General features: G+C 39.8%; 1 protein-coding gene across 7 annotated transcripts in view; it reads right to left on the minus strand.

Annotated features, from left to right (window-relative positions):
- Positions 1 to 1,156: 1,156 nt before the first annotated feature.
- Positions 1,157 to 15,643, minus strand: part of CHN2 (chimerin 2) — a 24,988-nt gene continuing 10,501 nt past the window's right edge. For 3 of the 7 annotated variants that reach the window (XM_009075193.1, XM_009075197.1, XM_009075196.1), the window contains 4 exons: positions 15,166 to 15,243; positions 7,459 to 7,596; positions 5,419 to 5,524; positions 1,157 to 2,033 (listed from right to left, as the gene is read on the minus strand). In XM_009075193.1, the coding sequence (XP_009073441.1) occupies positions 1,862 to 2,033; positions 5,419 to 5,524; positions 7,459 to 7,596; positions 15,166 to 15,243 (494 nt within the window). In that variant the 3' untranslated portion in view covers positions 1,157 to 1,861. The remainder of the gene's footprint in view (positions 2,034 to 5,418; positions 5,525 to 7,458; positions 7,597 to 15,165; positions 15,244 to 15,643) is intronic. The other 4 variants (XM_009075194.1, XM_009075199.1, XM_009075198.1 and 1 more) reach the window with 2 other exon arrangements.

Here is a 15,643-nt window from a genome sequence, read left to right on the forward strand (position 1 = left end):
GCATAGGCTTGGCTGGTAGTATGGGCATCCAGGTGCCAGGCCAAAACTGCTGACATTCAGCAAAACTGTTCTAAATTTTTGAATAGGAAAGTTTCCAGCAATGTCAGGATGGCAATTAGCGATTGATTTTCATTTGGCAGCTTGCCATGTAACCAGAGTGACAGACACCAGAACTCTTTTAACACATTTAATGGGATTTTTTCCTTCCATTTACACTATCATAAATTACAAAGCATATTTCACTTCACAAAATAAAACCATTTCCAGATCATTTTTATGACAGTATTAAGTAGTACATAACCTACAACAAATAGTCCTGTACAAGGCAGGAGGATCTATGGAAGTATTGGGAAATCAGACTATTTAGCTTTTGCTCTGCAATCTGGGTTAATCTAACTAGCCCTTAGTAATTTCTCTAGAAGACAACAAATTTACAGTCATACCCTCTACCTCCCTTCATTATCATAGTTACACATATTTTTCAATTTGAATAGAAACATGTGCTCCCTGAAATAATTCAGGAAACTGCATCACTGAGTTACCAAGCAAATGATACAAATGATCAAGATGAGGGATTATTATAATTTTTTTTGCATTGAAAATTGAGTTTGGTAGTAAAGTACGTTGATTTTCTATGCTTGCAGAAACACCTCATGCTGAGAAACAGTTTTAACATTAGGAATAAGTTGCAGTTAGACTGTGAACTCTGTAGGTCAATGTTTGTGAGGGGAGAAAGAATATTAAAATTTGGTAATAGTTAAATTTACCAGCTCCCACATGTCCTACATAGTCTTTCTTTCTTTCTTTTTTTTTTTTTTAACAAACCATCAGGAAACACATTCAAGATAAATACCTAAATTTTAGCAGATTTACTGTACATTTATAAATACAGAAACATGACAAAACATAACTCAGTTTTTACAGAAAAACCAAATCCTTCATCATTAACCCAAAAAAGTGCTAACTTTTCAACAAGGCCAGAAAATATCCAGTGTCCCAGCATCACTTAACTTACATATTCCTGTAATCCAAGAAAAATCTGGCATGTGAAACTGATACTACCACTAGAACTTTTCAAAAAATTCTTGAGACCATATTTTACATTGGAGACAAAAAAAAAAAAAGGGAAAATATGTTTTGGGAAACAGCAAATGGCTAAAAGTGTGCATTCTTAGGATGCTAGTGCCTAAATGCAAAGAAACCTAAAGAAAGCTGAAATATGCACAAGAAAAGTATTCTCCTTTCAAACAGTTTCAATGAAAGAGGTATGTCAGGATAATACTGCATCACTTGCAATTGTTTTCAATATATCATAGCAAAATGCAGGAAAGAATTACGTGGAAAATAATCAACGCACCGCATTGATTTATAGTTTGCTAAAATAAAATGCCATTCTTTCAGCTAGGTAAAGTAAAAATATCTTTATAATATAGGTTCTGTTTCACAACTGACATATATAATTATGTCTCATGAAGAAGGAAATGTATAGGCGTATACAAGTAACACTGATTAAGTACCTTTTTGCTTCTCTAGCCATATTAAAATACGTTTTGTGTTTCTTAATAAGTTAACAATAAAATTGTTTGAAACTTCTCAAAACAAATATACATCTGAGGCAAGGCAAAAGATACAAGGTAAGAGGATTTTTTCTGACCTTCTTTTTCCCTTCTACAAAGAGGCATATGTCTATGAGACATAGGCTTTCCCTAAACATTTTGGCATCCATCTGCAACTTTGCAGAAATTGAAGTACAGTCAAGGAACTCTTCCTTTCTGTTTAAAAAAATCTTAAAGAAACATTGTTTTTTCCTTCAAACTAATTATTTTAAAACAAGTGGCTTTGAAGATATGCCTCCCTTTTTCTAAAAGAGAACATCTTCATTTTCTATTAAGATCTGCACAATTAACTTCTGGTACCGCATGTCATTCAGTGTAGCAAGGGTACTGTCCTCTGGAGGTCTCATTAAAGTTGGTCCAAACACTATTCCCAGGTTTTCAGCGTTCATAAAATTCTCCTTTTCATGCAAGGTAACCCTAAAACATAAAAAAAACAGAGTTAGTTGCTTACTTCCCAGAAGAAAAGAATATCTGCATCATTATCTGTAGTCCTGCTTCACATCAAGCATGGGTAGATAATGACATTTTTCAGTAACAATTTTTACTTTCACTCAACATTGCAACGGTTTCCACAACAAGTGAAATACAACTACCTTGGGGCTGTAATTTCTAGTGCCTTTAAACACCTCTCATGTGACTCTCAAGTGATTTTTCCATGTGACTATCTGTTAGGGTATAAGAATTAGTGACAATTGCTTTTTTAAAAGCATAATCATTATTTAAATGATGATGTATGGAACAGTCCTCTATGCTACAGTAACTACAGTTCTCTGGCACATTCAGCTTGGTGTGCATCACACTGGTGGTGTGGGTGTGCTCCATGAATACAAATCCAGATTTTCTGTATACTAAAGTGATCCACATGCTTCCAGACATGCTTCCAGCCTGCAGGAACCCACCCATTCACACATATCTGCCTTGCTGGCTGTTTCAAGCCAACCAATGGCTGAATAATTCTGCTTACTTGTTATACTTTAGGAGTAGGCTGAATCCCGGGTCAGCCTGGTGAGGTGGCTTGCTAAAATCCGACTGCTATAAATGCCATCTATTCTTGACAGAGAACAGAAACACTTGTAGGAAGGAGCCCAGGCTGTTTTGTTCCCTGACATCGGTCATATAATGTAAATGCAAGAATAGATGGACTATTTGTGGCTGTAGCAAACAAAGACCACCAAGGATGGCCAAGCTGCAGAGAAGTCAGCCCTGACTTGGAAATCAGTCAGGCCTGCTGAAAAAGGCAAGGTGTGCTCAAGGTTTCCCTCCAGGTAAGAGAGCTGGGTCACATCAGTGTTGTCCCACTTGAGTGGTATATTGAGTTCAGTCCTGACGGTGCTCTTGCACTGCGGTGTAGAACAGCCACAGTCTCTTAATCAGTCATGGTCCCTCATGGACCGGATATTTGCTGTAATAAGTACAGCATGGATGAAGTTTCACATGTCCTTCATACAACTCCTCTGCCAGGATAGAGCACGTCTGGTTTTGGAGGCAGCTCTCCTTGCAACAGCTGAGATCTTCCCTGACCATGGCAATTCCCAGCTGGGCATTGTGACTGGATTCACTCATGCCATCAGAGGAGAACAAAAGTATTGAAGCCAGAAAAAGTTCGGTCTTCCCTTGTTTGCAAGGTTTGATTTGGTTTTGCTTCTACTATTGTCTCTCTGCAAAGATTGACTGTCACGGAAAAAGGCTGTTTCTCTTTGCTTTCAGGACAGAAATCCATTAGTGCCTCTACTCACAGATACATCCTCATCTTCTAGCACAGATATGTTAGCAAGCCACCTCTGTTTAAGTCTAACACACTGCTTTCCCTCTGTGAATGCATGCAGCACAGATGTTGAATAGTTCTGCAATGCTATATAGATCCTACTAGCACCTCTGTGCAGAAGTATGGGGCTTGTTGCACAGCTTGGGGTGAACATAGAGAAGATTCAGAGCTTCACTACAATGTCAGAAGGGATGGAGTTTTGTGTATTTCACCACAGGGAGGACTGCTCACGGTATTGCATTTCTTCCAGTTTTGAGCAACAGGTTATCAGAAAGATAACTGAAGCAAACAATTAATTGACTGATAAATCTGGCTTTTTTTGTGACATTGTCCTCTGATGGATTTTCTGCTTCTAATAACAACTTGGTGCAGTTTGTTTTATGTCAAGAAACAGCAGTGGTGTAGAGGCTGTGATTCTGGAGTCCATGCAGATGCCAAAAGCAATGATTTGGGAAAGGAGAGGAAATTCATTGCGTGACTTGCAGGTATTTGAGAGAGAAAGCTTAATCAGCTCTTTGGACTATTTTTATCTCATCAGTAGTTCAGCTCAACAGCTGAACCAAAGCCTGGACTGCAGTTCATGAGAAGAAGGAAGGCAAGTCAATACATGTCTACTAAAAATTTGCTGCCAGGATGTGAAAGTACTGATTCTGTATGCAGGTCACTTGCCTACAGTCTCTATGGACCTTCATAAAAGTCAGCATTGTTCATCATGAGTTGTCCATGCATATGTGCTGATTAGGGTGGATATTTGCACATCTTATTTCTGCAGAGTCCAAAGAAGCTCCTGCATACCCAGGTAATGTCTCATCAAAGGGAAACATTACTCATTATAATGACCTGAGCTGATTCAAAATGAGGAAAGGTCTCTGTATAACGAGAACCTGATTGTGTGTAAAATGCACTTCACACAGGTTCTCTGATGCAATATTATGTGAGTTGATGTCTTTTTCTTTTTAGGCTGGCATTTTTAGTGCAGAATAGTGCAGATCAAACCCAGAAAATCCTTCACATTTGCAACTATATTGCAAGTAGTGGGACCAAGGATTTGCTGTATACAAGGTCAGTAGCTTTATTCCTCTCTTATCCCCTTTTCTATTGTTTCCAAGCAGCAAACTGCTTGTCCAGAGACAAGGAATATCTTGGGCAGTATTACTGTAAATGAAGGCCTGCTTTGAGATGACAGTGCCAGTCTGTACTTAGCTTCAGTTTTTTAAATACTTACAAAGAAAACTTACTGCGGCATGTAAATACCCAGGGCAGCAAAGTGGAGTTAACATGTTTTGAAAAACAGTTTTGCTTGAAATTAGTGGAAGTGAGGCACCCTCTTTGGAGCACTCCTTAATTTTCCTAGGTACCTACCTCAAAACTTGGAAAACTTTGCAGTACACTCCCAAGGAACTTTCAAAAATGAAATTTAGGCACTTTTGAAAATGTTACATGCCTTATGAAGCTTTGTGCATGCCTTATGAAGCCCCTTATGTATGTCTTATTTATGCCTAAAGAAGCTTTGGAAAACAAATGAGGCACAGTGTGTTTAAAACCTGAAGAGATATAACTGGAGTTTGTATTGCTTTTACTAGTCATATAAAAATAGACCCTGCTTGATTCTTGGCTTACTGTGATGTGAGCAAACAACTCCTAAGAGACAGCTCCTTCCTTTTAGGGTTATTGTTCAAGAAGACAAATCAGGAGGTAAGGGGAGGCAGAAGCAAAGCATGATCAAGTGCCTTACTGCAGTACATCCAGCACAACTCTGAAGTACCTACCATTTGGTATTCTTCAGATATTATCTGCCTTGAAGAAGCATGACAAATTTCAATTAACTCTTCAAAGGCTTGCAATAATATGCCAGCAAGAGGATCTATGCTATATATGTGCATAGTTTATATGCATTTATACAAACAGCTAGTAACATTATTGTTTTAGCAGCAGTGCCGTAATGGAAGCTTTATTAGTACTTTCTGTAATACTTCTCTTTCAAAGCAGAAAATTGTTAGGCTCTTCAAGAATTATCCTGCATGTCAATTAACTCACTTTTTGAGATGAATCATTAGGTATCTAAGTGTCTCGTAGTGAGCAGCAGGGAGTAACATCAACACTTCATGTATTGCTTCTAGTCGTTCATCAGGATTGGAGATTTCTGTAAAAACACCAAACAGGATTAATGTTAATAGGGCTTTCTATGTGTAAACAGCAATAAATCAGGAAGATAACTTATTATTATGGAATCATTTACAAGCCATTGACTGTGCTTGGAGGGATAAATATTAAACTCATAAACATGGAGCTTACCAGCAACTACTGCATCCTCAAAAAAAGGCTTTACAAAGAAATCAGCAACAAAGACCACCCAGGAGTTATCTCTGTGGTCTGTTGCTCTGTCTACAGGTCTGTATAGGTACAGTACCTAAGCCTCATTACGTGCTTCATAATATTACTCTGCCCAGAACTGTCTCTCTAAAATCTGACATAAGATTACTTCCATTAGCCTTCAAATCCAGATGGGGGTGTGGATATATGCCTTTAAAGAGTAAGTTTGAATATGTAAGTTTAGCTAGAGATTGAAACAGCATGGAACTCCTTCAAGGTTTCTGAACATATTTAAATATGTAGGTATCACTGATACCTACGTATACTGATTATCAGTGCTCATCTAAGACTGGCAATCTCTCTACAAATCTGAGCAGGATTTACACATATTTTATATGAAAAGCATAGATTCCTAAGCTGTGAACTGAGCCAGAGTCATATTTGCTGAATGACTTTTCATTCAAATGGCACCAGGAGCCCAAAATTTCAGAAGACTGACAATCTCTATGTCCTGCTGTTAAGAGTTTGGTACATGGATTGGTACTGCTTCCTCTGGGCATGTTCTTTACAGGACAAGTGACAAGCAAAACCAATTTGTCTGCCATGGAGGAAGAGGAGAACGCAGGAAAGAGGTATCTGCAGTTGCATGGGGAGTGCAAGGTGGGGTAAGCCAGAGGGGAAGGGAGGGCAGCACAATCACACAGACACATCACTCTTCCTGCTGCTTATCAATATACTGGGTGCCATTTCAAGATCACTAAGAAGAAAGCATGGTACTTCTTAGATATCTCAGGTCATTGACAGTTTTGGTTATAATCTGATTTTGATGCAATCCATCTAGTGAGTTTTCATTAGGGACTATCACTCTGTGGTAGGCTGTGCCTCAGAGCATAGAACTTGAGGAAAATCTCAGTGCTCTCTGCCAACATGGCAATGAATACTGCTGTTCTCCTCCCTCCCTGACAGTGTGCACCCATGACCCATGACTCTGGGTGGGGGGTAACTGCATGCACCTTCCATCTGGCAAAGGATACACCTGAACTGTGGGACAGATGTGCTTTGTGAGGTGTTTCACTGACTGAAGAAGAGGACATGCTTGTCTGCAGCACAGATTCATTGCCATAAGAGGCCAGGATATGGGAGATGGGGAAAATGGTGGGAAGATGGGATGCAACCTCAAGGCTCACACTGTTCACTTAACCCTGAGTCTTCACTGATGGTCCAGTCTTGCATATGTATGGCAGCCAGTGCTGTGGCCATTACACCAGCCCTGGGATCCTCCAAGTGCCAGATGCAGTCCTTGCAATGGACATTCTGCCTCTTGGCACAGAATTTGGATTGTTTACAAGAAAAGAGCAAGTGATTCTATTCAAAGTCCCATCCCAGGACATGTCGTAGCTTCACTGACTAGCACTGAACCTACACTTTCTGATACTAGTCAGTTATTTTGATACCTATATTTATTTTTATTTTTTAACCTGTGAATTGAGGTAGCTTAACTATGTCTAAGTATGACTTAACAAGTATGGTAAGCTCTTGTTTTTAACAGAATGTCCTAACCAAGCTATCACGTGCATGATGTCCCATCTGATTAACAATCAGGCAAAAGCTTCATGTGAAAGAAGGACATGGAGGAGAAGGAATAAACAGAACAGCATCCATGTTTCCAATTTTTTTTCTGTCTTTTCTTTTTCGTTAATGTGGACAGCTTTATGGATGGGAAATGTAATTAAAGATCAGTACAAATTACTATGCAATACTTACTTGCTGCCTCTATGAACTTGGAATAGGTGTCATAGGTGATCACAGGAATCGGTAAATCTCTGAAGTATAGCTTCAGTGCTCCAGCAATAATGTTTATGTCTGGATAAATACTGGCAGAAATATCAGCCTTGTCACCATCTAGGAAAAGAGGAAGAAATCTTTTTGAAACCACGTTAATTTTGCCTGAAGCAAGGCTAGACTTCTAATTCAGATTTACTGTGTGCAACCTGACAAGAAAAAACAACCTGAAAGCATTTGTAAGGCTTAAATGAGGATATATTGCTACCAACTTTACAGTATATGAATGAGGAATGGTATTTTCCCTATGTTTTAGTAAACAATTTATTTGCTTACATCTTTGGCTGGTGATTACATCACCCATATCTGTAGTATACCATCTCAAACATACTGTTTTAATGTTGGATGGATAATCATGTTAATAATATATTTCATCATCATCGTTATCATCACAGAAGTTTAGGCATTGGAATAGACCTTATAGATCATCTAGCCCCTATCCCCTCTGCCATGGGCAAGGACACCTCCCCACTAGACCAGGTTGCTCAAGGCCTCATCCAACCTGGCTTTGAACACTGCCAGGGTTGGGGCAGCCACTACCTCCCTAGGCAACCTGTGCTGGTGTCCTCACCACTCTCACAGTAAAAAAGCCTTTTCCTATTATCTGACCTAAATTTCCCCTCTTTCAATTTATATCCATTCTCCTTGCCCTATCATTGCAGTTCCTAACAAAAAGTCTCTCTCCAATTCCCTTGAAGCTGCTTCAAATACTGGAAGGTTGCTATGAGGTCTCTATGTAACCTTCTCTTCTCCAGGCTGAACAGCCCCAACTTCCTCAGCCTGTCCCCACAGGGGAGATGCTCCAGTCCTCTTAGCAACTTTGTGGCCTCCTCTGGACTTGCTGCAACAGTTCCATGTCCTTCTTATGTTGAGGACACCAGAACTGCACACAGTATTCCAGGTGGGGTCTCACAAGAGCAGAGTAGAGGGGGAGAATCACCTCCTTTGACCTGCTGCCACACTCCTTTTGATGCAGCCCAGGATTCTGTTTGCTTTCTGGGCTGCATTTGGCCCATTTAATCATTGAAAATAAGCTATTAATAACTTGTTCTGATGTAGTATCTTCTATCTGCAGGTCAGTGCATAGGAGTATGAAACATTTTTTTCAGCTCCCCTTGGGGAAACAGAGGCACAAAGAAATAACATAAATTTCCAATGACCCTCAGGAGAGCAGTAGGAAAAATCAGATTAAACATCCAGATCTTGTACATCTTGCACCAACATATCTATAGCGATTAGCCAGTAAGAAAGTTGCCTTATTTTCTGGATATCCTCTAATGTGTTAATATTTGACTTATTTATTTATAGCAAAGATATGAATTGAAATAGGGAATCTAAGGTATTTAGCTGTACAATTTATTATGAAATGTGGATCACTATTTGTTAAATGAATATGGATATCTGTAATGAATAAACAGCAAAACAGATGAATTATGCAACTGAAATGGCATACACATTAAAACACAGTTAGTCAGAACTCCATTACTGAGCACTTTCAAACACATGAGCTTCAAGATTACAAGTGTTGTTGGGAAGTCCTTGACTAATACATGGCTTGCAATGAGTGACAGAAGAACTAGCAGCAAGGCTGGGCCACTACAATTTTTCAAGTTTAAATGACTACATCTGTTCTGTACTTCCTAGTGCCCTCATACCCACATTTTTCTCCAGACCAAGAAATTCTGCTGTCCTCCCTTCTTGGGACCTGTCCTTGGTGGTCTTCCAGTACAAAGATGGGCAGGACACTGGTCATGTAGGGGCTGTTGCTGTCTGGATTTAACCCCCAGCTTTACCTCAGGCTACTCTGAGATTAGTTATAACCCATAGTCCTTATTTCCCACCATTCAGCTAGGGATACTAGCACTTCCCTCACAGCAGGTGGTGAAGATTAGGACCATACGGTGAGTGCAGTGATGCAAGGTCATGCTTGCTTGAACAGCAGAGAGGAATTTGCTTGTGTCTGCCAGGAGAGGCACAGGCTTGGGCTGTTACCACCGAGGTGCTGACATGTTGTAAAGCCATTGCCTTGCTTGTCTCACAGTAACGAGTGCTTGTAGACATGCCCTGATACAGACAGATGAGTGGGTGTGCATGATATACAGCATCTAAGATGGAGATAACGGCTTTCACAGCAGAATAAAAGAGTTTATATTGATTGTAGACATTTTATACAAACCTATGGCATTAATCTTGCAGGAATACATCCTGTCCAATGTATGCACATAATTCTCATTAAGACTAATAGCACTACATGTTCTCATCAAGAGGAGATTATATGCTTAAGTGTTTAAAACAAACAGCCTTTCTTGATGCAGCTGAGCAGTCTGAATACATCCATCAGCATTTAATTTAATACAGCATCAATAAGCCCTAGCAGGATGTTTACACTGCCCCAATCTTTTGTTTAATCCACACGTTCCAGGCACGGTAGCATTAGTCTTGTAAAGCTTTGTGTGGAGAGCTCTATTTAATTGATGGACACTGAGCACTCAAACTGCTCCACTGAAAACAGATACCTCCAAGGAGCCAGCAGCTGCATCAGAACAGATAGAGCAAAGCAGAAGCTTACATCTATTATCCAGGTCACCAGTACACTAAATGGAAGTGTTATTTATTTAGTACTTTTACAAAGCAGCCCTGCAAGCTTCCTTAAAGGGGCACTTCAGCTTGAGGTACTTCAAACTACAGTGTACTTCAAACACATTTCTTATTTACATATTCACTTACTGTAGGGAAGGAAAATGCATCCTGAGTCAAAGATTTTTCTCTTCACTTCAGAGAGAAAAAAACATCCATTGGAAACATACTGAATTGAGTACAACAATTACATGTGTTGTAATATATGCTACACATTTCTGCAGTGGATATGTAGAGGGAGGTGGATTTTTTTCTCTTGTGGATTTTGGATTGTCTTTCTTTTTTTCCAGTTTCAGCAACTAAAGGCCCTTGGCAGGCTGCGATTTTTCTCTTCACTTCAGAGAGAAAAAAACATCCATTGGAAACATACTGAATTGAGTACAACAATTACATGTGTTGTAATATATGCTACACATTTCTGCAGTGGATATGTAGAGGGAGGTGGATTTTTTTCTCTTGTGGATTTTGGATTGTCTTTCTTTTTTTCCAGTTTCAGCAACTAAAGGCCCTTGGCAGGCTGCCCTTATTTCTTATCCTCATCAAATCCCCTGATTTGTATTTTCATTTAAACACACTTAAAATTCAAAGCACTAAGAAAGAAAAGTTAATTTATAATCGGTAAAGTCATGACACGTTTCACAGAGGATCCTCTGCAGCAGCAGATTGTATGAACCACATGTGCTCTATATGATACCTTCTGCATTACCACAATAATTTTTTTCGCTCTTCAATATGTGAACTTTCAGCTGGTATTTTCACTGTCATTGCAGTGGCCATATGTTAATATAGTATTTTTAAAAGAATTTTGGATTGCAAACATATAGTTTATTTCAAGTTTACAAACCCAATCCTACCCAAACTCCATCACTTCTCTTTCCTTGTAACTTTGACTCTCAATGTATTTTGTTGCATTACATTGAAGTTTGAATATCTCAAGACAAAGAAAGTCTTTATTCTTTTCCTTAGAGGCTTCAGCTGACTGTGGATGCCATAGAAATATATCAATAGTTTATTAGAGAATGAAATAGAATAAGTATTACATTCTTAAAGCCTCAACTATGCCTTCTGAATACTGAATTAGATTTTACTTAAGTTCCTTTTTCCTGAATACTTCATTTCTGTTGCACAACCTTTGCCATCCTAACATGTTGCTTTGTGGTTTTTCTTGGATTTGGCACTTGACGGGTTTCCAGCCACACTGGCACAAGAGTATAAGCTAGGATGCCTCTAAGTACTCATGTAATATTTAACAGCATAATATTTTTAGCAAGTGTATTGTACCAGCCAGTCATACAAACAAGTGGGGGGACAGAATGCAGTGGTGACAATGGCAGCTCTGTGGATAAAATGCACAATGGGTGTTTTCTGGATGCCACAACACCACAGCTCAACAATGCTGACAGAAAGCAACTGTCATTCAACAGCACCAACATTCACCAGATTAAATAAATCCACATTATTCCCCTCCTTCTCATTACAAAAATCACTAAAATGCAACATTGTCAGTGCCTCAGAGAGCCTAATGCTAATTTACAGTAGGGGTATTTACACCACTTTGGCTTTGGAAGGGAGTCCTAGTTTAAATCAGTTGAGGACCAACTTCACTCTATTTTAAAACTGATATCACAGCTTCATTGGGTTCAAATAAAAGTATGTGGGACGCTACTCTGTTCCTGAGATGTTAACTAGCAAACTTGCTTTTGCTTTTCTGTTCTTGCTATAATTCTTTGGAAGCAACAAGTAGTGTCCCTTTGTGGAAGCAGAATCAGTCAGAGGGAAGGCTGGCTTCTCTTCATTGCACCCCTTCAGCTGCACATGAGAACAGCAGGAGAGGCACCCTATGGCCAGGTCAGCCCCCACACCTCATCCCTGTATCATACTGTCTGCTGGCCCCTGTGGCTTGACAAAGAGCTTGGGAATCAGAAAGCCTGACAGCATTATTTGAAAGATGCATACTGTGCACTAAAATGGGAGAGCTCCTTGCCTGTCTGTTCTCAAACACATTTATCAAAAGCTGTATTTCTGGAGATGGAAAAGAGTACTGGCATTTTAGTGAGGTGCCAGGGGACTGACTCAGAAACGATGGGCAGGGAGGGACTTCTGTAATGCCAGAGTGCAGTGTTCTGCTAATGTAGGCACCATGCCATATAACCCTTCTTGTAACCCCTGCAACTTCCATTTTTCAGAATAGTTAAGATTTTTTATCCCTGCTATTATTAGAAGGTCGTTTCAAAGCCTTGCTTTCAGATGGTTAAAAAACAGTCTTTAAATTGTCAAAATTTATTGCTGGCCAGGGTGCATCCTCTAGTACTGTGCCAAAACTATCCATTAGATTAAAGTGTTCTCTTCTCTGGTTCATACCCCTGCTCTCAGTGTCTCCTTTGACAGTTAACTATTCCAAGCTACTTTAAAACACATTTACCTTCTGTTATGCAGCATCCTCCAGAGATGTCTGAGATAGTGACATAGCTGCAGATATGGCCATTGAGGCTGCAACACCTCTCTATTAAGCAGAACTGATGGGGAATTTTCCATTTTATCTTTTACACACAAATTTGCAAGACCCGCCACCTGGCTCTCAGCTACTTTCTCTCCCAGCTCTGTCACTTGGGACAGGGAACTGGGATATTCCTCATCTTTGGGACAGTTCACTCCATACTCCTCTGGCTTCTAGTGCTAAGCAGGGGTAAGAGGGCAGTAGAAAAGCAATGTTCCTACCTGTGGGGCTGGGATGCAAAAGAGAAGGTGGTGTGCTTGTTTCTGTAAACTTTGATCTCACAGGGAAGCAAGCCCTGAGCTGCCAGGTTGGAAGCATCTTCCAAATTCAAACTTCTGACAGCTAACAACCACCTTCTAGCCGCACAGCTCCAAGTCACAATGAAAAAGATATATTCAGTTTTTCCTTAAATCCTTTCCTGCAAAATCCCTCAACTCTTCCTGCTTTTCCATCCCAGTTCAGGGAGAAAACATTTTCAAAACTGGGAAGTTTTGAAAGTTCTCAGCTTCTGGTCTCATGAATACTCTAGTCCTGCTATTCTTATAACAAGGTTTTATTTATTGTTCTGCTGCTTTATTCATGCGTTTTTTTATTCATGTCAACACTCTCTCTTTCCTTTCTTAGCCCTTTCCTCTTGTGAACCTATTAAAGGAAAACGAAGACACAGCTTTTTATCAATTGATGCCCAATGTCCCACAGCCTTTGTATACACACTCGATTCTTGCTTTCTCTGCATTCATGTTTATCCATGCTTTTTTTCCCCTTGGAAATCCAATACCACTACTGACCTTACTATTCCTGTTTCTAGGTGCTGTGCCTTCTGCCTTTGCCAGTAAATCACACTTTCTTCCTTGCTGTGGGTCTAATTGAAGTGTATTGCCATCAATTATGCTATGAGTATAGCAATAAACTGGACTGGATTCAATGATTCAAAGCATTTGCAAAGAAACTACAGGTGCAGCAGTGTTCAAGTCATGCTCAGACAAATATAAATCTCCTTTCTTCCAACTCTTCCCTCTACAATCTGTGCCTCTCATTCCAGGTTTCATTCAGGTTGGTACACTTAGAGGAGAATTAACACACAGAACAAAAGGGTTTGTCAGGCCAAATCTACCTGCAGGGAGCAGAATGGGACCTGTGGGGACTGTGACCTTCTCAGCAGCACTGCTTCACGTGGCACATCTGCAACATTATCTTCCTATGATAGCACTCATATCACTCTTGCCCAAACCATGGCTGACCTATGTGTGTATATGCATAAGTTCACAACTGCGACATCCAATATATTTTAAAATATGTATTATTTTTCAAAGGATATTTCAGTATAGCATGCAAACAATCAGTCTGGAAATTCCTAGTTGGATGCCTGCATGACAAACTGCCTGCAAACAAAAAGTGTTCAGGCACAGTAAGTGTAAGACATGCCACCCACAGACCTTGCTGGCCTGCACAGTCTCCCCTGGAGTCCCCACACCTCCTGCCCAAGGGTCCCCAGGGTCCTCAGTCCCTGCCTCAGTGACACTGTAGCTGTCTCCAGCTGTCTCATGGCCATGCTGGTGTGTGGCCATGCACCTTTCTGGTTGCTACCCTGACCCGCAGGCTGACTTTCTGGCTTGACCTGGACCTGCCTCATCCCCATGGGCTAGTGATCACCGTCTGTATCTGACCCTATTCCCTAACACAGGTAATACCTGAAAATATTAAGCAGGAGGGAAAACACTATTTATGGGAAAGGAGAATATTCATGCAACTTTGTAAATGTACTTGAAAAGGTGTTTTCTGTTGAAGGCCCTGTTCTGCACTCACATACACACTTGAAATTAGTCCTGTGTGCAAAGACTGTGTGCACAACCAGAACGGATGTAATTAGCTCAATCAATTCAGAAGAACTACTAGAATGGTAATCAGGCAGTGTTTTTATTATTAGTTTTTCAATATGCTGTACAACCACTCTCCTCAATGCTCCTTTCATCTGCTGTGCAAATGCAATTGTGCACAGTGGTGTGGTGCTTTCTACGAGGCTACATGCAGAATGACTTCTCAGTTGGAGTTCCTGGTCCTTAAATTCATAAATAGATTATGGTATTGTAAAGCACTGAGTCTATTAAAGATAGGAGTAAGAACTTCCTCCTGGTACCATCTAGACTTGTACTTGAACTAGGAGCCTAGACTGTGCTGCTAGCCTTCTACCCACCAATTATTACTGTGGGAGCCTAGACTGTGCTGCTAGGTTGAGCCATCACCTAGACCCTCACTTAGCCTTCTACCCACCAATTATTACTGTTTCATTATTCCTTCTGGCTATGAAACATGATTTCTTCTTATGAAAAGGACTATAGATCAGTTTAAGAACTCAGAAAAGACAAGTTGCTTTCTGTACTTCTGCTTATATGTCAATTGCATTACCATGGTACCTATATAAACCCAGAAAGAACTGAAAGGTCCTAGAACTGAAAGCTTAGATTAGATTTGCACAAGATTAAAAAATGTTGTACCTCGATCAAAGGCCATTTTCACATCTTCAATGTGCTCAGTGAAGCCTGAGACTCTGTAGAGGCCCTCGGACTTTAAACCTGAAACAAAAAGTTCTTGTTTATTTCAGTAACCAACAAACATTTACACTTAAAAACAATAAACCAAGAACAACAAACCTACTAATTGCCGTGAAAAGTTAATTGTAACGTGAAGCTCCAGAACATTTAAGGAAGGATCAAGACAATGTAATATTGTTTTTTAAAGCATTAAAAAATTTAGAATTTATACTTTCTGATTCTGTTGGTTGATTTCATTATGTTAGAGGAAAATACTGCAATTTGTTAATGGTGAGGCATGCGATGTTATTATGATTTATTCATTTTATGTAGGAGATTTTCCTGGATTTGGCCATAATTAATAAAGCTTTAGAGGTCTCTCTTCCTTTTACCAGTTGCTTAATGACAAATAGCAATGCAAGTAAAAGGCTGCCTTTCCCTA

Source organism: Acanthisitta chloris, unplaced genomic scaffold, assembly GCF_000695815.1.
Source record: "Acanthisitta chloris isolate BGI_N310 unplaced genomic scaffold, ASM69581v1 scaffold2675, whole genome shotgun sequence".
NCBI lineage: Eukaryota > Metazoa > Chordata > Aves > Passeriformes > Acanthisittidae > Acanthisitta > Acanthisitta chloris.